This window comes from Buteo buteo, chromosome 4 (assembly GCF_964188355.1).
Source record: "Buteo buteo chromosome 4, bButBut1.hap1.1, whole genome shotgun sequence".
NCBI lineage: Eukaryota > Metazoa > Chordata > Aves > Accipitriformes > Accipitridae > Buteo > Buteo buteo.
Window position 1 is genome coordinate 67,124,301 of NC_134174.1, and position 25,666 is coordinate 67,149,966.

The window sequence follows — 25,666 nt, forward strand, 5'->3', positions numbered from 1 at the left end:
CGTGACCTCGTCTAGCTCTAACGTCTGTGATTCTGTAAGTGGCTGGGATCATTAATGTCAAAATCTCACATGTTGAGGGAGTCAGTAAATTGCTGCTCTTCCCAACAAAAGCTGCAAGAGAAAGGTAAACGGGAGGCAGGACCCCAATCCGAGGCGGCCTTTGTACTTCTCATAATGAGCAGCTTGCTTTTTCTCATCTTCTTTGTAATACACATAGTCCATGCTGATCATGTTTAACTTCTGGCTCTTCACCAATCTCATGTATGTCACAGCATCAGTTAAGAAAGAATTCTGACTTACCACTGCAGGGGAATTGATTGGGGAGTGCTTGACACTTTTACCTTAGAAGTTGCACTACATTAGCCAAATTATTAATGTATATGTTCAGAAACAAAATCAGAAGTGAAAAGCTATAATTCTTGCATATGCTCGAGCATATAATTTTTATGACTATGCCATTGTGCGTAAGATATGATGAAGCCAAACAACCCTGACTTTTGATTTATGTATTAAAGGGTATGGATAAGCCTCAAAAATTAATATTTTGTCTCATCACTTTTTGTTCATAAATACCATGATTAACATACAATGCCTGCTGAGTTAAAATTCCCCAGTCGGGAACAAGACAGTCCTCTAGCTGTAGCGCGGTGTGTTTCTGATGCAGTGGTGGCTGCAATATTCATACCTTATAAGTAGGAAAAAAAAGCACGTCTAGTAGAGAGCAACACTAGCTAACTGTATGCACACACTTTAAATACCTGTAATTTAGGAATAAGATTTTTGTTTTAAACAGGGAACCGCATGTGAGAGATCCAGCCTGACAGGTTTTCTGTGTAAGTCCTAGTTGTAGCTGTCCTGTTTGATACCCTGCTAGATTTGATCATGAAGGCTTTAGATTGGAGTGCTCTGATGCAGCAGCAATGAGGATGGCTTCGGGGAGCCTAGTCCCGGTGTGCGGAGCCCCCGCTGCGTTGCCTTTCTGAAAGCGCTGCAAGGCTTTTATTTTCTTGCGTGCACCAAAACCAGTGTATATTAGTCTTTATAGGCTTTTTTTCCTTCCATATCACAACCTGAACTTTAAAATAACGTATTATTTTGAGTCACTGTTTTGTTGGAACTGGGGCTCCTAGGACCTTGGTGAGGCAGTAAGTATCAGAGAAGCATAAAGCAAGCCATGGCCTCTGTCTTGAAAATGTAGGGACTCAGACAACACGTGCTTAAAAGCATTATGGGATGCAATTTAGTGTATACAAAACACAGTGTGACACTAGGTCACATGTACCAGTTTCCAATGGTTAATGGTTTCAACAGTTACATGTTAAAGAAATTGCGGTGACATTTAAAATAACGTCCTTGTGGTAAAGTTGGTCAAGAAAAGCCAGCTCAGAAAACATTGCTTTTATTGTTGACATGTGAACCAGCTAGAGGGAAATGGAAAAGTAAAATTTGTGAAGATGAAGCGAAATGGAAAAGTAAAATTTGTGAAGATGAAGCGAAATGGTTGCTGCTGCTGTCCTGTCCTCCAGCGAGCTGCCCACTGGTCCGGCCCTTCTCTCCAAGTGCTTTACGTCAGAAAAGGTGTCTTGACGGAGACGTTAACGTCGTCGGAGGGAAAACCAAGGTTAAAAATAGATCTGAACTTTGAGTGTTATATAAATAGAAGTCATTACAGATAACACTCTCTGAATTAGTCATGCATGTTCAGAGCTGACCCAAGTGAGAGGTGAGGTTGCTGGCAAATTATTCAGGGTTTTTTGTGTCCCAAATTTAAATTAGAAGAACCTGGAAAAGGAAAATCACACATTATCCAGTAAAGAAATCACCTTGGTTTGGTTCACGTAATGAGGTCTGTTTCTGTTGTGAGCAGTCTGTAGGAGTACGTCTCATGGCAAGGCAGAAGCCACTGCAAGGAGAAGTTTTTGCACATTCAAAAGGATACTTTTTTTGCATGTGGTTCTTAAAGCAGCTGCACAATTTGGTTTTCAGAAGAGAATCCTCAATTTTCTTCCAGACTTGTCACATTTTGAGTCTCTGCGTGGGAGTTCTCACACTCCCGGGGAAAAAAAAAAAAAGGCGAATTCATTGTTGGGTTGTTTATCAGAAAGTGCTGCCTGTGACAGGCAGCTGGGATAGATGCTCTGGAGTGCCAGAAGAAGATCGTTTCCTTTCGTGTTTTGCTCTCATGCTTTCTTTTGTGGCACAACATTGCACTGGATCGCATCATCGTCGCGAACACGTGCGTGTGTGTCATCGCATCGCCGATGGTGTCGTAGCGTCAGAAGGATGCCGCTCAACCCTCTCCCCTATCGCCAGATGGTGGACAAACCCTTGCTCCATGTTACTCTTCCCGCGTGCTTGATGAAGAAAACCAATCAAGACGGCTTAATGTTTTAATTGGTGCTGCCCTGCCTTCCGTGGGTGCTGCCGGCTCCTGCCTGTGGGTAGCTGCGCTGCGGGGCGAGTGCTTTGCATCCAAAGCAGGCAGCACCAGCAGGTCGTTCTCCTTGTTTTTCTCCGCAGCTGAGCTGCGTAAACTCTGGGGAGAGCCACCCACAGACCCGCCAGACGATGAGAAGAGCTAGGTGGGTTTCAACCAGCAGACGAGGGATTTTTTCGCAGTAGAGCGAACAAGTGATTTTAATATTTTCTGCTAATAACTCGCATGTTGCTATTCCCCCACCCAAGTCCTTCTGAATTTCGTATTCGGAGAAGCTCTCTGTCCTCTGATTTAAAAACTCTGTTGCTGATTACCTGTGAGGCAGAACCGCTAATAAATACAGTCGGTGAACGGCAAGAAGGCTGAGTGCGTGCGGTACAGCTTCATGGGTGGTGGGGCTGGCTGCTGCCGGCCGGATCCTGTGAGGTCGGGAGCAAGTCCAGGTGGCCAAGAAGGCCAACGGCATCCTGGCTTGGAACAGAAACAGCGTGGCCAGCAGGAGCAGGGTGGTGATCGTCCCCCTGTACTGGGCACTGGTGAGGCCGCACCTGGAGTCCTGTGTTCAGTTTTGGGCCCCTCACTGCAGGAAAGACATGGAGGGGCTGGAGCGTGTCCAGAGGAGGGCAACCAAGTTGGTGAAGGGTCTGGAGAACAAGTCTGATGAGGAGCAGCTGAGGGAACTGGGGTTGTTTAGCCTGGAGAAGAGGAGGCTGAGGGGAGACCTGATCGCTCTCTACAACTACCTGAAAGGAGGTTGTGGTGAGGTGGGTGCTGGTCTCTTCTATCAGGTGATAGAACAAGAGGAAATGGCCTCAAGTTGCTCCCGGGGAGGTTTAGATTGGATATTAGGAAAAATTTCTTTACTGAAAGGGTTGTCAGGCATTGGAACAGGCTGCCCAGGGAAGTTTTGGCGTCACCATGCCTGGAGGTGTTCAAAAAACGTGTAGACGTGGCACTTCAGGACATGGTTTAGTGGGCATGGTGGTGTTGGGTTGATGGTTGGACTCGATGAACTTAAGGTCTTTTCCAACCTAAACAATTCTATGATTGTATGATTCTTAAGTCCTGCGGCCGCCTTTGTCTCCCGTTCACCTCGGTGGAGGTGCTGGTGAGCGCCTCGGGCGGTGAGGTCTGTGGCTCTCCGTGCCTTTCTCATCAGATCAGCTCTTCAGTGTGTCCTTTTTTGAGCAAGAAGTTTATGTGGCCCCAGAGAAGAGGAAAGGGGATCAAAGATTTAAAAGAAAAATCTTTTGTGAATTTGCCGTTTTTCACGTCTGAAGTTCAAAAGATGTTACTTACTTTTCTGAGGGAATCCCTGTGCCTGAAGCAATGGAAAAACCCACCGTGGCACATGGAGAACTTCGTGACATTGAATTTGCGCCCGACGAATAACTTTTGTCACTATTATTTGTTTTCTGAAATATTGACTCTGACACTTTTCAGGCATAATACAAGAAAACTGTCACCTGAGAGGCCGAATGTAATAATACTTGTAAGAGAGACAGAGGAAAGCTTTACACCTCTCACTTGATATTCCTCACCAACAACCAGCATTGCAGCATCATACAAAGTAGCAGTTTTAGTTGAGTATTAATTTGCCCTAATAGGATTGCTAATGCTAATAGGATTCTGAAGTTTGCCAAATCAAGTAACTTAAATTATATCAGCTAAAAAAAGTAGCGTGTTTTGTTAGTAAAGGATTTCTTCTTGATTATGTTTGTCGAGATTTATGTTAGTTCTGGTCAAAAGCGATACTGCTAATTAAAGACTTCCACGGTTACTGCCGTACTGGTGTAGTGCAGTGGAATATAAATGAGTTAAAATCTGTTGCTGTCATATACCACTGATAACTGCAATGGGAAACAAGAGTCTTAAAATGGAGGAAGCTGAGGGCTCGTTAAATTAGCTCCGCTCTGAAGAAGTCTGGTCTGAACCACAGCAGTGGGTGCATAAACAGTGTCTGAGCCTGATTGTGTACATCCGTTCCCCTTGCATATGTGAGAAATGTCACCAGCTGTGTAGTGAGGTTCAAATGAATCCCAGCCTGTTGCTGAGAGGGGAATGTATTTGTATTTTCTAAACTGCTGCCCTCAAGTCCTCTGCCTGGAGTTGTCCAGTGCTGTGCTACGCTGCTCTACACCAGCATCTTTCCGTGGAGTTGTTGAACGGATAATTTGCAGAACGGATAATTTGCAGAACGCATAATCTGCATTTTCTACGCTTTAGCTAATAGTATGAACAGTAACTAGTGTTTTTAACTAGTCCAATATTTATTAGGTGCCATGTTCCTGTTAAGGTTTAATTTCTGTTCCATGTGCGGAGACCGTAACAGGGAGGGTTGGGGGAGGTGCAGTTTTCTCTTGGGAAGATAAATGTGAAATAAAGTTTGCCAGGCAGATCAGCTCTCGAAGAAAGAAAACATATTGTCGGCTTGGTAAGATGTAGTTTCGTGTCTCGAGGCTGTGTAAGTATACACTCATGGTGACACTTTGATAGACTGACACAGAGAACATTTTGTACGCTGTGGAAGATACAGAAGTCTAAATAAGTTAATACAAGTGATGTGCCTTTTAGCCTCCTTCTCTGCCAACCATAAGTTGTATTTAAAAAAAAACCGTAAAACTTAATATCAGTGTGCAAATATGGGTTCTTCATGGAAAATGTGGCAAGTTGCAACAACTCTTGTTAATTTGGGTTTATACGTACCACATGCTTCCCCTCTTGTGGCATAAATAATAAATAATACGTGTTTCCGTAGAGTCAGATCTTGAAAAATACTTTCTTATGCCATATGAGAATTTATTGATACAGTTTTTATAACAGATATCTTCTACCAAAGTCAGTGGCTGTTCATTAACTCTGTAATGCATCTTTTCTCTTAAAGGTCAGCATAAAATCAAGTTCATCCCAGAAATGGTGGGACCTATCTTAGAAATGACGCTTATCCCTGAAACCGAACTTCGGAAAGCTACAATCCCAATCTTCTTTGATATGATGCAGTGTGAATTTCATTTTACTAGAAGCTTCCAGATGGTAAGCAGTAAGCTACAGATATTTAAAGTTTGTAAGAAAGATTTAATTGTTCTTTGACAGAACATAAGAATTCTTGTTATTTCTTATTTTTCTAAAGAAAATATAATTATGGTTTTGCTTATTTTCTATAACTCTTGAGTGGCTATAGAGTTTTCATCTGTCGGTTTTAAATTCTTATTGAAGGATAAATTTGCATGCAGTAAATGAAACCTTTCGTTATGATACAAAAGGAGAGCAAAGACAGATACCTTAAATTTTCACTGTGACTCAGAAAAGGAGTCTACTTCTGAGTTAAATTGAACATAAAGGAAGCCTGATAATGTGGCAAAAGAAACTATAACCTGTAAGAATTTATCATCTCTGGTATCTTATAATTTTGATACTCTATCATTTTATGGATTTTGAAGAGGAAAAAAAGGTATCCAGTCAGTGTCAGTGTTTCTTCACGCTATACAGGCACTGCAAAATCTAAAATACTAACGTAGTGGTTTTAGTCTGTTTTATTTGCTGAGGGAAGTCCTTGAGTAAGTACACACAATCTTACCCTGATAGCATCAACTTTTGAGAGACAAGTGGAGTGAAGGAAAGTTTCCTGACATCATTCATTTGACCTTCTTTCCTTTGAAGCTTTGCCTCATGGATTGAGTATAAGACTAGTTAGGCCAGGTAATGTTATGGTATAAGCCAATGTAGGTCCTTCACACTGAAATTTCTGTCAGTTCAGGATATGACCTTGTGAATTTTGCAATAAAGTTTGACATGTGTTGTTTACTTTTTTCCCCTTTATATTGGCAGTTTTCTTTCTTGGATGAAAAATCTTAACTTTTCCATATTTTTTTGTGAACTATTATTCATAACCAGCTCTTAATAAATCTGTAGCCAGAGTGAATGAATATCTGCGTGGAGAGACTTAAGCAAGGGAATGGCATCAGCTTTATTACTTTGATTTGTTTTGTGCTGGATGGTGTGTGGAAAGGTTGTGAACTGTATTTTAGATCCATCCAATTACTGCATAATCATTCTTTCTTATGTTTGACTCCGATGATACTGTAAAGATTGAAATGCTCACTGGGATGCCGTTTAAACAGTTTCCTGTCAGATGCTCTCTTTTGTTGCTTGTCATTTTTTATTTGTACAATTATATGGATCATGAAAAATCCGAGGGTAACTTTATAGCTAAATTTATGGCCCTATATTTTCTTGACAGAAGGAAACCAGCTTTGTGTGGAATAGTTGGGTGATTTTAATAAATGAATGTCTTAAATATTTCACACAAATTCTTTTTGCCTTTTGAGAAGAAAAATGCCTCTTGCTTAAGTCAGAGCTGTCTTGGATTATAGGTACTCAACATATATTTCTTATGTCAGTATAGCTTCTTTCTTTATGGACATAGCATTGATATGACAGGTGCAGCGGTAGTAAACCTTTTTTTCACTGCGTTTGAACTGAACAGTTATGTCTAACGGGAAATAATCAATCTGCCCATTTACAGTTTTGCAGATAATGTAGTTATATAGTTTGCTGAGTATCTCAGATTGGTCTTTGGGGAATGAAGATCACAGCTGGTAAAAAGCAGAGAATTATAGAGAAGTCTAGGTTGGATGGGACCTCTGGAAGTAAACTGGTCCAAACTGGGCCTTAGATTGGGTTATCTGGGGCTATTTGAAGCTCAGTATTGAATATTTCCAGTGAGGGAGGTTTCACCACTTCTATGGGTGACCTGTTCCAATGTTTAGGACTTTTCTTCTTATATGCAGATGGAAGTTGCCTGAATCAACTTGCGCCTGTTGCTGCTTGTGTTGTCACTGTGCACCCTTGTAAATAGAGTAGCTCCATCTCGTCTATAACCGCCTTTTAGCTGTTGGAAGGCTTGACTCTGCTTTTCTCTAGGCTGAACAAACCCAATTCCTTTGATCATTCTTCAGGCCAGGTTCTCCAACACTGCTCATCTCGGTTGCCCTTCATTAGACCATGTCCAATTTGTCAATGTCTTGCTCGAGCTGGGGGAACCAAATCTGGATGCAGTATTCCAGCCATGGACCAACAAGTGGAATAATCCTGTTGATCCTCTAGCTGTACTCTCGTCGGTGCAATCAAGGACACATTTTGCCCCCATTGAAGGGACACACTGCTTCTTCATGTTCAACTTGCTGTCCGCCAGGTCCTTTCCAGCAGGGCATCTTGTATTGCTGCTTGCAACTGTGCCATCCCAATTTCAAGACTTTACGTTTCTCTTCCTTAAATATTATGCAGTTTCTTGTTGGCTGTCTTTCATGCTGTCAAAGTCGTTATACCACCACGCTTTGAGATCAGCAATTTAGCCGCTTTTTCCACCCATCTCATAGGCTGTCTATCCAGTCCATATCTTACCAACTTGTCAACAAGTATGCTGCTTTGGGAGACTGTATCAAACACATTGCTAAGGTCGAGACAACCACAGCGCTTCATCTGCTGAGCAGATAGTTTCGACACAGAAGGCAGTCAGGTTGGTCAGATGTGATTTACCCTTGGTAAATCCATATTGGCTATTCCCAGTCACCTTCTCGCCCTTCATGTACCTGGAAGTAGCTTCCATGAGGGCTTGCTCCATGGTTTCCTCAGGAACTGAAGTGGGCCTGCCTGGCCTGTCGCTTCCTGGCTCATCTTTTTTGTCTCTTTTGTGTTTAAGTGATAGAAATACATATAAAATCATTTGTTTAATGATTGATTGTATGATTGATTGATTGATTTGTTTAATGATAAATTGTATTGTATTACCAGTACCTAGGCAAGCTTTCATACTTAATGTGTTGGTGTAATGTACTGCATTACGTCATTTATATGCAACTACCAATTATCATTGTCCGGCACTGCTTTCAAAGAGAACCTCAAAATTGAATGGTTGGCTGCTGTTAAACTAATCTGCCAGAAATCCAATTATCTAACCTTATTAGTCACATCAACAAGGGTTTAGATTGGCTCCACTTCTCCAGCAGATGTACAAACCTCATGATTTGTGGGGGAGGAATTTAAATTTTTGCAGAACTTGAATGCTGCAATGGCTTGTATTATAAACAGACAGCTTTACCCATGGCAGTTTTAATTTCAGTATGAATTGGTTTGTCTGGTAAAACCAGTAACAGACAGAATGGGGTTTTTTGTTCTTCCAGTATATATAGCCCTGAGAAAAAAACAGAAGATAAATTCCTCTCCTTTTTACAGAACTAAATTAAAGGCTGACTGAATTAAAAGCTGGAGTTGCCCATTTTTGTCCTCTCCCCTTAAGGTGCTTTGAAGCCTATATAAGGCTTCAAAGTAGCCTGTACCTCAAAGCATGAATCTGATACTAAAGTCAGAGTGGGACTGAAGCTTCCCTATAGAAGAAAATGCCTCCTTCTCCACTCTGCTTTCTTCCCTTTGCCTGTTTTACTAGCGAACGCTCCAGATCAAAGGGAATATGTCTCAGCCACAGGAGCGATGAAAGAGAATTGGTTTGATTGTTCAAGGCCTGGTCAGGGGAATGTGATGGATCCCGTGGTGACAGCAGGAGAGGAAGTTCATCATGAAACAATCGTTCAGCTGAAATGAGGAATTCAGAGCATAAAAAGCCCTGACCTCCTGCTTTTGCTGCCTGTTCCTCCCAGCTGTCACTTGCTCCAGCCCCGTTTCCTATGAGCACTCCTGTTTGTTTGCCTACCCAAAACTTTTAACTTACCTTTTCTGGACCTGTGTCATTGCCGATGTGATGTTCTGCTTGCTTTGGGTTGAACCCGTTCATAGAGATGTGCCAGTGGAGGAACTGGTACCATACAGAGCGTGGAGGAGGCAGGGGGAGGTGTTGGGTGGGTTCTCCCTATCTCACGGCACTGCATCATAATATCATTTCTTTTAACTGATCTGGTACAAATTAATTAGTCAAAGTACCTTACCTCAAGAGCAAAAAAAACCTATTATCAAAATAAGGTAAAGGAATTGAGTCAGAAGCACTACCCCAGCCTGTGTTCCCCAGCATAATTACATTTGTCATCCACTAGGAAGGAAGGACCCTTATCCTTCAAAGTAAAATCTGAGGGGTGTACCCCCCACTCTGCAGTAGTGAGCAAGAAGAAATCAGAAGTCCCATATGTCCAGATTTCAGACTGAACTGCATTACTAAGGAGAATCATCAGTGTCTGGTGGTGTTAGCATCAGTGATATAAGCACACCAGCTCCAGCATGTGTTCTTACCCTGTTAGAGTAAGGAGTTGTGTAAAAGTAATGATCGGAGGAAAGAGCCCCCAAAATGCAACAGCGCATCTGTCCTGTTTTCTGCAAATTGGAATAACACTTAGCATAATGGAACCATAGCCGAGAAGATAGAAAAATGATATAGAAATGCATAAGCAATGAATGCATAATGCAGAATCATATAGAAATGCATAATAAATGAATCCATAATGCAAAATCATATAGAAATGCATAATAAATGAATGCATAATGCATATGATTACTAAAATAAAACTATGGGGGCAGCTAAAGTACCTCTAGCTAGCATTCTGTTGTGAAGAGAATTAAATGAGTAAAGACTAGAAGAAATAAAGAGGAATGCTTTTAATTCATTTCTAATATTTAACAATAAATCTCAGTACCATCAAACGGTCATACTAGCGTTTTTATTTGCAGTATAATTTCTTGTTGGCTATCAATGAATTTCAAATTCATATAATTCTCCTTAATGAGAGGTACCTAGTTTATCCGAATCTCTCTTGACTTTTGGAACCTATCGTTCCTTATTAAGTCTTTTTACCACTTCTGAGCACTGTGTTAACGTCCCTTTCCCTGTGCTATAGATTTGCAGAGAGAACACAAGTTAATGACTTGTCCAAGTTTCTCTGATGCTGCAGATTCTCCTCAGTAATCCCACTGAATGTGCAAATTCAAATAAGTCATCCCCCACAAAGGATTAATTTCAATAAGTAACATTTTTAGTTAACTATGGTTGAAATGTAAATGTGTAAGTTTTTCTTGTTTTCTGGTCTTTTGGAGAATACTGGTATTCCTCCCTCACCCCACCTGAAGAGCAAGGGAGAAAGGTAATGCTGTAAGTCTAGAGACCTCCAAAATCACCTAATATTAAATGGCTGCCAGATCATTTGCCCACCAGAATGCTGTAGGAAAATCAGAAAGGGAACAGATGAAACTGTTAGGAATTACCACCCACTTTCATGGCAGCCTTTGACCAAAGTTTTACAGTACTTGTGTGCTATTTCTGCATTAGGACTAATTTCTAGTGGTGTTATCTGTCACTTGAATTTTATATGGCAAATTCATTATTATCCCATATCAAAACAAATTTATAGCAGCTTGGAGGATTGAAAGTCCTCCTCATCTACAGCTAGATTAAATTGTCAGTCAGTGCTAAAAATATAGCCTGACCACACTTTAGGTAAACCTAAAACCAAAAGTGATTAGTTGAGCTGACACTTGAAGACGCTAGATAGCTTACATTGATTTATTTTCTCCAGACGGGAGATTGTAACAGACAGATGAAGTTGTGGATATACTCTTTGCTCAAGTTCAAACACATGTCCTAAAGAGAAGCTGAGATCTTGATCAACTGCAAGGAGAAGTTGATAATAATTTCCTGTAATCTTCCTAACATCACCCCTCAAGCTTTCACTGTCAACAGAAGGATGTGAATCTAACTCACTGATGGTGCCAGTTATACTCGCTAAGCCTCCAGAAAAAGCCTCAGCAAGTGCCATTGGCTTTAACGTAAACATTGAAAATTTGGCGCTTCTTCACTTGAGAGTAAATTCCATCACAATATTTGTTGGCCTACTTTGTGCTATTCTATGCATTAAAAAAAAAAAAAAAAAGGAAAAATCGAGACTTTGTCAACAAATGCCAGATGCAGTGTCCCAGAGCCATTAGTTTGTGCAACTCCAGGGCCACGTTCTTACTCCCACCGTGGAAGACAGTAGCTCCATAAACTTCAACTTGTCTTGTAGAAATGTTCTTCTGTGGAAGGACTGCAGTAGAAATTTTAACTGTGTTAAATAATGTTTAGTCATCTTGCTCGCATGATCTGCATCATATCGATTCCTTGAGAAGTATCAAGAGTGATTGAAGAGCAAAGATATTGTTAATAGTCCTTAAAACCCCAGAAATGCCACACAGCTAGTTCTGTTCAACCCAAGAGGGCCGTTAGGAAGATGGCCCAACAAAGCCTAGATTTACAGAAATTTAAGTAAAATTGATATCAGGAAGATACTCAAGATCCTGTATGACAGATGTAATTGCTCTTCTTCGTCTGAGTAATCTCTTACTAAAAAATATATCACCTAAAGGGCTCACACTGGCAGCAAGTGTCATTTTTCACATTGGTATAGAAACTCAATTTCTCTCTGGTCTCATTAGAGAACATGAATTTTGTGACTTCTCTGTTTCATCATTGTGTTGCTTCAGTCTTTTACTTGACATGTCCTTGTACTATGGGAACGTGTTTCAGCTTGTGTTTGCTTCTTAGAGGGGGTGGATTGCATTATTCTTCCTTTTCTCATTTTCCTGTCATTTTTTGAATAATGGATTCATTGTATTAAAAACCTTACTTCACTTCACTTTTCATTCATTTCTTCACAAGGAAAGTAGTGAGGGAGTGGAACAGATTATGCAGAGAGGCTGTGTAATCATCCATCCATGGAGATGTTCAGTACTTGGCTAAGCAAGTCACAGTTGACCTGATCTAGTGTTGGCAATAATTCTGCATCACCTGGGAGGCTGGACGAAATGACCTTCGAGGTCTCTTCCAGTCAGTGTTTCTATGATTCTGTGGATCATTTGGGGAACAGAAGAGCATGTCTGCAATGTTTTAATCTGAGGTTTGGGGTTTCATCTTTACAACAGTCAAGCATAATTTTAAAAATTGTTTTAAGATGGAATATCTGTTGTTTGGGGACTTGGTTGATTTTATCGCTTTCTTCATGATACAATCTGTAGTTCGGGTTTCCTGACAGCTCACGGTTCAATTGACTTGTCCATGTTGTTAGACTGTATCCTGAATTTGCTCTGAGCGGTAGGTGAGAAAGACTACTTCTACCATTACTCGTCGTGATGGTTTGTAGTCACTGAGCTCAGAGCAGAGACTTTTTTTCTCTGTAACACAATTCTGGTGGGCTGCCAGGTAGCGTGTAAAAATAAATTTCTTGACTCAAATGCAGAGGACAAAATGTCTGGGATTGCACATGAAGGTAGGAAATGATCTGAACATTACTGCAGTTAACGCTGAGAAGAACGTGGAGCTTGGAAAGGGAGACAAAAACAGCGTCCTGGATCTGACTGAGGATTTTTACATCACTGCTGTTGAGCCTGTTAAGATGGTCAGAGATTGCGTTGTCCTAACAAAGAGGGGTATTTTGGCATTGTTGCAATTTACCAAGCAAATCCTTCATACCAGTGTGTATTTCTCCCTAAAAACGATTTTTCTTAGCAAAGCAGAAACTTCTCTACAGTCTGTGGCCACATTTTGTAAGCAGGTTGAACTTGGCCAGCATGTGTATGTTCACAACTGTGGTGGGCTTCAGAAAACGACCTTCCAGGAGAGCAGGCAGGTACCTCCAGCTGTGGGGGTGGCCGAGATGCTTCTCCTCACCCTTAAATGCTGCAGGCTTTTCTCTTGCTCTGCCCAGATTTACCTTGCCCCGCGCATGCGGCAGTTCTTTCAGGAGAAAGGGTTTTTGGCAGAACTATGGGCATGTCCGTCTGGTACTTGGTAAAGGTGTTACGATAACCTCTCGTGGCCGAGGTGGGACTGTGTGGGCAGAGCGTACGTTGGCAGAAAGAGATCGGTGATGGATATAGCTACTGCGCATCCTCAAGGCGATGTAAATTAAGGTGGTGAAAAGCACTTACCGTCAGAGTTTCATCATGATGTAAGTCCGTTGGCAAGGGTGATCTCTTACTCCTCACTGAAATTAACTCTGCCAGCAGAATTTCACAGTGTGGGCTAAAAAAAATCCCGTTTCTCTTCCTAGCTAAACCAATGTGAGCCCTGCTGCTGGCTGGAGATAACAACTTGTCTTCCCCAGCTCCCCCATGGGGCTGACCATGTCCCCTGTTGTCCCCCCTGCCCCTTGGTTGCTGCACTGAGTGGTGATGCTACGGCCGGGGCAGGAACACCAGTGGGGTGGCCACGCGTGGGACCCACTTGCCAATGATGGTCCCGTTGCCCGGGGGCCCGTTATCAGCCCTTGGCGGAGGCTGCTGGGCTGGCAGGGCTCTCCGCAGGTTTTTTTTTTCTTTCTCCTTCATAGATTTTGATTTTTGCCTTTAAGCGTAGATATCAGCTACATCTTTAGCGCATAACCTCTACTGCAGCGCTCTTTGAGGTTGTCCTTGTTGCCTCCTTGCGGTTGTTGCCAGCGAAAGAAAACTCTGATTTTGCTTACAGGCTTTTAGCAAAAGCTTGCCTTCCCCAGTTAGAGCGAGCCCCTCTGCTGATGGGGCAGCGTTTGGTGGCTGCGACAGGGGAGCTAATCCTGTCGTCGCTAAAGTAGGTGTTTTGATCGGTGGAAATAATTTATAAAAAAGCCAAGAAATGCTGTTATCTTACTGGTACGGTTTAAGAGGTGGGGAGCGTAGCACTGGGAAGGAAAGCTTGTGGCTCGAGCAGAGGTGCAAGAGCGGATCCGTAGGCTGCTGCTGAGGCCGGCGGTTGTGGAAGTGCATCCTCGGTTGTGGAAGTGCATCCTCGGTTGTGGAAGTGCATCCTCGGTCTGGAAGGGTATCGAGGGACAGACAGTCCATTCTTTTTCCCTTCGTACATTATATGCCGCTAATATTAACTGCAGATGCAAAGTACATCTCTTGACATTTACAAAATGTTAGTAGGCTTTGTTCTTGTGCAGGTGGCCCTTTGCTTCTCCTCGGAATAGTTAGGGACTGCTTAAGCCAGTGACAGTGAAAGAACCTGAAGGCAACTGTTCTGTCAATAAACTCCCACTCTGACTAATGGGCTTCCTTTCCCCTGCCACAGGCTTCCTTCTCACCCGAGCTCTTCTGCTGAGCTCTCTTGACAGTAGGTTGTGTCACTAACGGTGTGGATGTCTGTGCTTATTTAATGAAGAATTAGGAATTAGATGACTAGACCGATTCGTGACATAGGAGCAGGCCTGGAGTGATCCTTCCTCCGCTGACAGGTTGCATGTGTTCCTAACCTGGGCCCTAGGGAATGAATGTTGCAGCAACGGGTGAAACCCTTTGCAATCATTAAAAATCCAGTGAATTATCCGGTTTGCATTTAAAATATATTCTAATGCCCACTTAAGTTTGCATTCTTTTATTATTACCCAAATAAAAATATTACTCTTGTTTGAAACAACTTCCTTCCCCTCTGCAGGGACTTATTAACAGGTTTGTTAATTGAGTTGTGCCCCACTGAGTCAGTATCTGTACCAGTCAGTATCTGGTGTTAGAGATGCTAGGGTGTGCATCTGGCCGAGTTATCCAGCCTCAGGTGTTATATATCCTCTTTCATAGAGCTTTCATCATTTTACTTTTGTTGCTATTCCCATTATTGCAGGGGACATTCTGTGTCTGGCTCTGTGTCTTCTTTTTCCCTGCCCTCATTCTTGTCATTAATCTCTTTATTTGGTTTTTCGTAATGCAAATATTTACACTTCATTTAACAACATGACCAATGATTTCTCCAACAAAAAAGTCCTTGTAGGGCAGGAGATCGTCGTGGATAGTCTAATATCAGAGACTGCAAACTCTTAAAGTCAATCAAGCTTTAAAATAGTGGCTAAACATCTCACCGAGATACCCAACCAATCTGTGAACCTTTGAGGCTACAGTAATAAAGTGAAATATTTGCCATCTGATTATTTACGCTTGCTTTGTTTAATTATAGTTTGAAAATGAGATCATCACGAAACTGGATCATGAAGTGGAAGGAGGCAGAGGAGATGAACAGTACAAAGTGTTATTTGACAAAATGTAAGTGTTGATCAGCAGCAAGATTTATGTCACAGTAAAGTCAGGAGGGAGAGCAATTAGACTACAATGAACTTTGTAGCCCAGAAATAATTAAAATCTGTTAATGATGCACAATATTTAAAATTGCACCTGAGTCAAGGTTTTTTCTGCATGTGATTAACAAGGCGAATGTAATTGGTTTTTCAGTCTCTTGGAGCACTGCAGAAAACACAAATACCTTGCTAAGAGTGGAGAAACTTTTGTGAAACTTGTTGTCCGCTTAATGGAGAGGTTGTTGGACTACAGGACCATAATGCACGATGAGAACAAGGAGAACCGCATGAGCTGCACTGTCAACGTGCTGGTAAGCGAAGAGAAGTCACCAGCCTGAAATGACTACTGCATTCTTAATTTTACAGCTTTAACAAAAGATTTGTGTAAAACAGAGTACATGTTGGGGTTCTCATGAAAGTTTGAAATACTTTCGGGGTTTTGCCCATTTTTAATGAAGGTCAATCTATGAAACCATGGGTTATTACTTCTTTAATTGATTCTAAGGAAAGATTTAAGAAGAAATGTTTCAGGGCCCGATCTTTGAGGGCTGTTCATTGACATTTACAATTGATGCATGAACAACTTTATGCAGAAGAACACTTCGACATACAGAATGTTGGAGTAATATGCAGTTTACTACCGAAATTCTCATGCATTTGCAATCCCATTTCTATTCTGCTTACTGCTCAGCCTCCATATGCGAAATTTTTGAAGAAATTTGAATGTTACTATTTCATTCAAAGCAGAATATGAAATTTCCTCCTCTTAGTTCCAGAAATTCTGGAACATCTGCTATATACTACAAACCTTTGTCCGTCTAGGCCAGAGTTGGAAGCAGGAGAAATTGTCCCCATAGCACGCACATCATGCTTTTTGGCTGAAGCATTTAGCGTATGAGATTTTACTAGCACAAAAATCAGCGCATATTGAAAAATGATATCAATTTTAGAGACCCCCAAACATAGTACTAGCTAAATTTGATTTTTCCGGTAGGACTCAGTATTAAACTGTTAGCCCCTAAGGATTCATAGATTTCATCCCTATATCATGGTCAAAGCTTGTATTTCATTTAAACATGTGGGGCACAGACAGTGTTTATCGTTTATGTAATATGGCTGATGGATTTCATTCAGGCTGGTTTGGAAAGATCTGAGTAAGTACTTTGTAGCTTTAGCACTTGCAAGTGATGCAAACGTCCTCGGCTTGTGCAGCGCAGCCTTCGTGCCGCGCTATCGCGTAAGCTATAAATGAAACGGTCCCAAATCAGAAATTGGGATTTTATCTTTAGTTTGTTTTTCCTCTCTGTGCACATCAAAAAGCATCAGAATGTTTAGGAAGTAGGAAAAGAGGAGAAACTTGGAGGGTTGTCACTGGCTGTTGATCTAGTAAGTGCCATTAGGTTTCCTGCAGAAAAGTCCTAGCATCCTCCCGAGCAGAATTTGAGTTAGAAAAGCTGTCTGGTTGACACCAAGTAAGATAGGAAATAAAAAATCACATGCACCCTATGCTCTAAAAGATGACAACAATTTATAGAACTGGGAAAATTTCCTTAGGAAGGTGGATTTATTTCTCCTTCTCTTCATCATAATACTAGTCTTGTAGTAATTCTGGCCATACCAACTGCAGGGGGACCGGTGGCACGCTTGGGGGTTGGCTCTTTTTTCTCCTGATGCTGATTTTTGTCTTCTGAATTTTTCAAATAGCTGCAGATGATAAATTTGGGGGGCTATTTACTGCTGTCAGGTTAAATCACCGTGAGATATCCACATGCAACCCTGCCACTGAAGTCTGCAGGAAATGCAGGAAAGCATTGCAGGGCAGAACTTTTCTTCATTTTCAGTAGGCGTGATTTAAAACTTTAACTTGATTTTAAAGTCCCGTGTGCCCTCCAGGGCCAACTCAGTCTTTTCATCATTCTTCAGGCACCTGCCTTTGCAAAAATCCAGCCCAGAGCTGGTACTCAGCACAATTCCCACCTGAGGTCTCAAAGAGTTCTTAATTGGGACTTTAATGATGCAGAGGCTTTCACAGGATTAAATTTGTCTGTATTGACTGTAGTTTAAGTCAGAGGTTTTGATATGCATTTAAGCCAGTGCTGATGTTAAAAAAAAAAAAAAAAAAAAGAAGCCCTATCTGTTCCCTCAGCTGCTTTTTCCTACCCCTGACAATCCTGGCGAAAGCAAGCGTGCCGCCAAGGTAGCAGAGCAGATCCAAGGAGGGACCTCGCTGAAAGCTCATATTTCTCCCCCCCCCCGGTTATTTTTCATCCCCATCAGCTCCTCATCCCATTCACCGCAGAGCCACACGCGTGTGGGCCAGCGCAGCGTAAGGGGCATGTGGGAACCTGCACCCGAAGAGGGGGCAGGAGCAGGGACTGCTTTTGGGGGGAGAGGGAACTGTGCTAAATGAGACGTGTGTCAGTGGCACCCTGCTGCCCAAGCCCCTTCCCGTTTTGGTTGATTTGATGTTGCTTCTTGAGCTGCATCAGAAGGGCAGAGCAGCTGGCAGCAATATTAGGATAAAATGGTTTTACGTTATTGATCCACCTAACTCAGAAGTCTCGTCTACTTTAAAAAAAAGCAAACAAAACACAAGTAAGCAAAAACAGCAGAGTTTTCTCATGTGGTTCAGTTTGTCTTTTGAGTTGAACTGAAAACCAGTGAGCAGTTATGTCAGCTGAAATGGTATATCCACTGAATAATCCGTCCTTTTCAACTGCGGTATGTAGATTCTGTCTTGCATTTCGATTCTCTTTGAAGGGAACAGTTTTGTATTGGCCTTATGCATCTCTTAGTCCTGGGCTTGCGCATCTATTAGTGGCTACTCGGACTGATTTAATTGAGTATTGCAATATATTTTAGTTCAGTGAAGCAGAAATTTCTTTGTATTTTGTTTTCTTAGATATATTTTAACTTTTGAAGGCAAACTTTAAATTAGATTCAGAAATGCCTTTAATATCTCGCCTAGTTTATCATATCTTGCATTTACAATGTTTGTAGTGTTAACTAGTTTATCTCAAGACCGGAGGCATTCAGACATTTCTGAAGAGTGTGATGATAATGTGTGGCATACGAAGCCAGATAAATAACACTAATCTAACTTTTTATTTCCAAAGAAAGTATTAGAATTCAAGAGCAGATGATGTATTGCTCAACTCAGGTTTGGAGTTTTAAATCCATAGAACAACTGTTGCTCAAAAATTATGGTTTTGTATATTACAAAATTTCAACTGAAAATGGTTAATGATGTGTGACTTGCAAATGCTAGAAGCAAATTTCTAGCAGTACTCTTCTTGCAAATTCTTAACCTTTGCAATGAGACATAAGCCCTAATAGACTACATCATGAAACATCACAGCATTAGACTTTGTAAGTTAAATAACTTGTGTTCTATCACTAGAGGCAAATTTCATTTTGCAGTTTTGAGGTTGATGTTACGCAATTATGAATTTTTAATTTAGAGCATGTTCTGTATACATTCTAGACTGTGAAATCAAAGACTTTGTAACAAAATTATGTTGTTTTTCAGAATTTCTACAAGGAGATTGAAAGAGAAGAAATGTACATAAGGTTTGTAAACATGACCAGTGACAAACTCTGCTTGACTTACTATGGTGTAATTGGAGAAAATTAAATTCATATTAAGCAGTCACTTCAGGGCTAGAGGAAAAGAAGTAATGAAAAAATATACCTTGACTGAACCTTAAGTGCATTCAAAAGCTTATCTTCACTGAGAACAGTGAGCATTAGAAATTAGTCATAAGATTTTTTTTTGGTCCCCCTTCTCCAGCTCCTTCAGTTATATTATGATGAACGCCGAAATGCTCGGGAATGTTGTCACATGAAGGAAATAAATAAGTCAAAAGAAAGCTGAGCAAAGAAATAATTTTGCCTCCTGGCGAGGTACAAAATACGTGACTTGGGGTAAAAAGCACTATTAAATAGTATCATGACTGATACTTATTTTAAATTTAAAGCTTTTAGGAACCTTTCAAAATCTATTTTCACACAAAATAAAAATGGTAATATGTTGTTGTGCTTTTTGTAAACCTCAGGGTTCCTAGTCCTCTATTTGTACTTTGGCTTAAAATTGGCTAGACCGTTGTGCTAAAATGATGAAGCTTGGGTTTTTAATGCTATTTTAGGTATCTAAATATTATTCATGAATTCATTCTCGGATGCTTGTTACCTTTTTGGAAGAATTTTCACTTGTGAACTTGCTTCCTGTTGTTTAAATGGTTTTAATTAGTGCTTTATTAGTCTGCAAAAAGAAAATCAAATCTAGCAAAAGGCAGGATTGATAACTGTGCATAAACACGTAAAGTTGTGAGTCGGAGGTCTGCCCTATTCAGGATCTCTATAAAGACAAATTGTCTCCCACTGTTAAACGCCCGCCCAAATTGTCTCCTTTTTATTTCTGTTAACAAACTTATAATGTGTAATAATGAATATCAAAGTTCTATATTTTCACCAGCTTTTTCAAAACATAATTTTAATAGTTTGGGGGGTGGGGGTTAAATTGTCACTAAAAAATCCCAACAAACAAATGAAGAGAATCTCCTTCATAGGTGCGATGATACTGAAGTCAAGGAAGAAGACTTCTATGTCTCCACAGCTGAACAATTAGAGTGATATCTCTTGCACAGAATCTGTATTGGATTCATTACACATCCCAAGTCATTTATATCCATTGGAAAAAGAACACAGCGGAAATGCAAATGGTCCTAAAGATTATCTGCACACAGAAATATGAGCTTTAAATAATCCCGCATACATTTAGTTGTTTAGAGTTGAACCGTTGTAGTCTTCAAAACAAGTTATTTAGTAACATTTAAGAACCAACCTTTTTAAAACACCATTGTTTTTATTACTTGCAGGTATTTGTACAAGCTGTGTGACCTGCACAAAGAATGCGATAACTATACGGAAGCTGCCTACACGTTACTTCTGCATGCAAAGCTTCTTAAGGTAAACACCAATATACATTGCAAGTTTTGAAAATCACGTTAGCAGTAACCAGTAGTAGTAGTGTTTGTCACTCTTAGAACATCTGCACTTTAAACTGATTAACAACTGTGTGCTGCTTCTTATGTGAGTTTTATCTTTTGCCCATGTAAGTAATACATGCAGGAAAGCAACCCTCTGCCATGAGCGTATGTCAGAGCGTGCTTCACTTGTCTTGCTCTGAAATGAATGGAAGTGCGGTCAAGTCAAAACCACAAGTTACAAATTGCAGAGCTGTAATTTGAATTTCTTTTAAATAACAAAATTATGTAATGTGTGGAAGCATCTAAACACATGTTTTAGTAAATCGGCTCTCCACAGAATTGTTTTTGCAAAGGCAATACAAGGGAATACTAGAGACTGTTCTCGAGTGCTCTTGGGTATCTGTAGACGCAGTTTTGATTTTGAAAAATTACAGAGAGAGTCAAATAGTCTTCTTTCCAGGCTCATGCCTTTAAAAGGTACGTACAATTTTAATGCAACTTTACACAGTTTATAGGACTTTTAAAGAGACGTAACCATATTGCTGTTCTTCAAGAAATGTTTTGGTGGAACCTGCAATATATATCAATAAAATGTTTTATCTATACAAAGTGCATATAAATAAAGCATTTGAGTTTTTAAGACTACATAGTGTCAGTCAGAAATGTAATGAAGCTGTAATTTCATAAGCATTAATCTCACTGAAAGCTTTCTGGATAGATGGTGGTGTCTCTTACCTGCAGCTTGTTTACCTGATTGTGTCACAAGTGTGGCAGCATGTACCAACTGGGTTCCTGGCTTTATCATATAGAAGGATGCTGCGACCCGTGTGTCATGAAATCACATGTTTAGTATAGCCCACTCATCACTAAATTACTAGCAAGGAGTTTTATGTTTTAATTTTAAAAAGCAGATAAGAGTTAGTGTTTTCTGAAGCGTTTGCTTTAGTCCCGTTCTTCTTCCTCACATCTCACCACCCACTCTCCTCTCTCCGGGGAGACCTGGATCTCCTTCTGTTCCCTCAAGGACGGTAGCACCCACGGTCCTATGGGGCAGAGAGTCAGGGACAGAATAATTTTCCCCTTGGTCTACTTCTTATGCCAATGGCAAGTGTATTGCAACCTTCTGTATTATTGCAATGTTCTCTATTATTGCAAGCTTTTGGTATTATTACAGAAGCTATGCTAATGGTACCCCATTTCGTAAAGGAAATTTATCTCATTCTAAACCGCGAATTGTTCTTAGCAATCTTTGCTTTAATCAATGCCAAGCGAAATGCGAGTGTAAAATATCTATTTGGAAAAGTTGAAAAGCAGAAGGTGTTAAATGAAATAATTCTAATGGATGCACTGAGAATTATTCATACCTCAGAACTGAGTAAACTGCATCCAAGCTATAATAAGATTAAATATGATGCAGAGCATATGTGTGCAATTTAAATTAAGACACTTTGAGGTGTATTTACTGTATTTTAAAATAAATAGAGGCTTACTACACAAGAAAACATCAGTAAGATTCACCTGGAGTGCCAAAGCACTCTAGCAATAGCTTTATCATTACTAAAAGCAGGGGCAATGGTTGGACACAGCCTGCTGGATACAGTCACTTCTTTGGTAATGAGATTTTCTGGGCTGAGACATGTGTCTCGGAGAGGTGAAGATGTGAGGAGATGGCTCTGACACCTTCAGTCACACAGACTGGTGCAGTCAGTTGCCTGTGGGTAGAAGTTCGAGTGAGTAACTTGCTGAGTCTGTGGCTATAAAGATCTCTCTTATTCCCACGAGGGACGTAAAACAGGACTGCCAAATTGTGTAATACTGGCTCATCGCGCTTTACATGAATGAACCTTTTAGACAAGATAAAGCATTCATTCCCTTCCACAGGTGCTGTGTTTTCTAGAAGAATGATGGAATGAAGCATGCCATAAAGTGTCATTCAAACTTTTACCTGTTATGGCTTGAACTTCTTAGTCAATATGCTTTATGTGACCTTAAACTAGAGTTTAGCCAATTTTGTTTTTTCTTACAGAATACCTTCTGAGACCAGATGAGTATCTTAATACACTCCTTTAATTTACTGAAAAGAAATACCCCATTTTCTTTTCTTATAATGCAACTCGATAGAAGGTGGCAAATGTAAGGGTAGTATTTATGGCAGGTTTTCATCACTTAGCGGATGTTTGTTTATAAATATCATTATGCTATAATTTGGAATTATTTTATTATAAAAGTATATCGATCTGTCTAATACGATATCCTGTTACTACCAGTAGTTAGCAGTGGAGGGAGGAGTTCAGTATCACTTGAGAAGCAGCAATATTGTGGTGTATGTAACTTTAATCAATTGAGTTTTTCTGTCAAACCTTGAGGACAGGATTTTCAATGACACTCATCGTTGGCATACATTTCCTCACGTTGATTTTAATGGGATCACATTCAGGTCAAGACTGAGAGCTTTTGAGAATTTCACCTTTAAATTTGCGAGAAGGCTGTCTCTGTGGAGAGAGAGCCACCATTGTTTTCTCCAGATGACTGCAAGCTGTTGAAGCACATTTAAGAAAAGAGACTTCAGTTGTATTTTTAACCCATTTAATCAAAATTAAGATGTTCAAAACTAACAGAAGATAGTGGCTCTTAGCAGGCTGAAAAAAATGCCATTGCATTGCAGACTCTGTGAAGTTTGTGTTGCTCAGAACCACAGCTTTGCGGTACAAAGTTGTCACAGTTGTCTGCTTTAACCAAACACAAACATTTTGGCCAAATTAAGAAGTAATTGGGTGAAATTTAATAAGATATAGCAGGTAAAACTGTGTGATGTGGCAGTAATTCTGTGAATAAATCTGAGTTGCTGATCTCTGCATGATCTTTTCTTTTCCTAAAGTCATACCATTTTATTTCAGTGGGCAGTCCTCCTCCTTTAGTGACTTCGATTTTCAGAGAAGAAAGTGAACAGTTCTTTAATTAATTTATCTTTTGGAACTTGGTTTCTTAAGGCAACAAGTCCTATTGGAGCACCTGTCCTGTCTCTTTTTCAATCTATGAGAAGTTTCATTTGATTTAATGGAGGTTTGTGATTTGATTTGATAGAGGTTTGTGAGTCTCTAAGGTATTAATTTCCTGTTAGCCTTATGAAAATAGACAGCTATGGAAGGGTAGGCTATAGTATTAGTATCCTGTCCAGGGAATAGGCTCCAGTATTGTCTCATCCCCAGGTAGGTTGTAGGGAATATTAGTGGGAGGAGAGAAGTGAGATGAAAAAGAGGTGATATGAAAACTGGAGTCCAGAGGTTTCAGTTTTATCTGTGCTTTACTGGACACCAGAATAAGGAGGTGCAAGGGAGAAAGCTGCAGGGAGTTGCTTGGTGCTCTCAGGTCTAGGAGGAAATTCATTTAATATCTGTGCCTTGCTCCTCATCCGTTGGGCATTTGCTGGAAGAGCAAGAGCTACTAATTGCAGACAGGCTGTATAAAGTTAGTTGTGCTTTTCCATGCCTCCAAATGTTCTCTGTGAATTTTAGCCATTTCATTTCTGTGCCTACAGGCCTTTCTGTTTGTATTGATGTATCTTGGCTTCGGGGCTTCTCTCAACATAAATCTGCTAGTGTTCATTATGCATCCAGCAGGTTGTACCCATCAGCAGGCCAAGGTCAGTCTCATCAAACGCACTGAGGAGAGGAAGCCACCTCAAGAAGCATCCTTCCAGCTGATATATGTAATTAGCCTCCAATTACAGCATTCAAATAAATGGTCCTTGTGCCCAAGGAATCCAAGTGCACAACTGCAAAAAAAAAAAATTTTTGTTAGTGCATTAGCTGTGGTACCACTTGTTTAAATAAAAAAAAATCTGTATTCTATTTAACCTAATTTTACTGACATATTTCATAACTTTTGATTTGCTTTCACTTTTCCCCTCTTTCTTGTATGATTCAGTGGTCAGAAGAAGCATGTGCAGCACATCTTACCCAGCGGGATGGATACCAGGCTGCTACTCAAGGACAGTTGAAAGATCAGCTATATCAAGAAATTATCCATTACTTTGACAAGGGCAAGGTAAAAAGGGAAGAAAAAAGTCCAAATATGTTTCATTGCTTTTCTCTCTAACTTATAAGTTGAATAGTAAACATAGTTTGCATCAAGTGACCTTCAGGGAGCTTTAAACTTGTTAGAAGTTGGAGTGCTTTACGTAAACGGTCCACCACCTAGCACTTAAAGATAATGATACCAAAAAAAAAGTAAAAAGAAATCAATGGTACATTTATAACTGCTGTGTTAAGGGTAAATATATGTGCATATGATGCCACGGAGGAAATAAAAAAGTGATGCATGTAATTTGGGGGACTTGCTTTTTCTGGCAATTAAAACAGCTAATGCAGTCCTTCAGCTACCCTTGGTTTTTTCTCATGTACACAAAATAATTCCCTCAGAGAATGGGTGTCTGTGGTTCATATCGCAAGACGATGACAATATTTCATTGCAATTGCATCTTTTATTGCAAGGTGAATTTGCATTCGGCATTGCGTGGTGGGAAGGGGAGCGTGCTGGTGTTACCTGTCCCCACAGATGAAGGAGTTTAACTTGGTAGACAGGGAGATGTAGGGATCTATCAGTGTTTGGATATTTCGTGCACAAAATGTTTAAATATACAAGTAGAGATCTCTTTGTCAGAGTATTTCAGGAACATAAACTTGCGTTTTTAAAAGCAATCTTTGTTGCATAAATGTCGTACAAACAGAAATGTCATTTTCTGGTAGAGCTAGAACATTATCCAACCAGCTCATGTTTTCCACGTAAGATTTTAGCAGAATCAGATTAATATTTTGATAGAAACTTTGCTTAAAAGGTCAAATTTTATACCTTATCTTGATGCAATATTTAGAAGTTGTTAATAAATGATGCTAAAAGAATTGTAATTCTAGACTGTGATAGAGATGCGGGCTACAGACACCGGCTCCAGGGCTGGGGCTTGCGGAGGTGCCTTGGTGCTTCTGCAGTGGGTAGCATTGGTTTCCACAGCACGCTTCTGCTGCCCAAAAAGCTTTTACTAACCCTTTAACAGCGGGTAAGGAGAACCTCGTTAGAATTAGGGTCATAGCTGATTTAAAAGTATATTTTAATATTACATTCCTCTCTGGAAAGGAAAAGCCAGAAGTCGCATGTTTTTATTTTGTTGTTTTACGTTTTTATGGCTTCACAGTTAGTCTTTTATGGTGCTGGTATAGAGGCGG

General features: G+C 40.4%; 1 protein-coding gene across 2 annotated transcripts in view; it reads left to right on the top strand.

The window, feature by feature from the left end:
• DOCK1 (dedicator of cytokinesis 1) overlaps window positions 1-25,666 on the top strand; it is a 312,956-nt gene that overhangs the window by 231,408 nt on the left and 55,882 nt on the right. For both annotated transcript variants that reach the window (XM_075026608.1, XM_075026609.1), the window contains exons 33-38: window positions 5,322-5,470; window positions 15,339-15,424; window positions 15,611-15,767; window positions 18,986-19,026; window positions 20,334-20,424; window positions 24,372-24,491. In XM_075026608.1, the coding sequence (XP_074882709.1) occupies window positions 5,322-5,470; window positions 15,339-15,424; window positions 15,611-15,767; window positions 18,986-19,026; window positions 20,334-20,424; window positions 24,372-24,491 (644 nt within the window). The remainder of the gene's footprint in view (window positions 1-5,321; window positions 5,471-15,338; window positions 15,425-15,610; window positions 15,768-18,985; window positions 19,027-20,333; window positions 20,425-24,371; window positions 24,492-25,666) is intronic.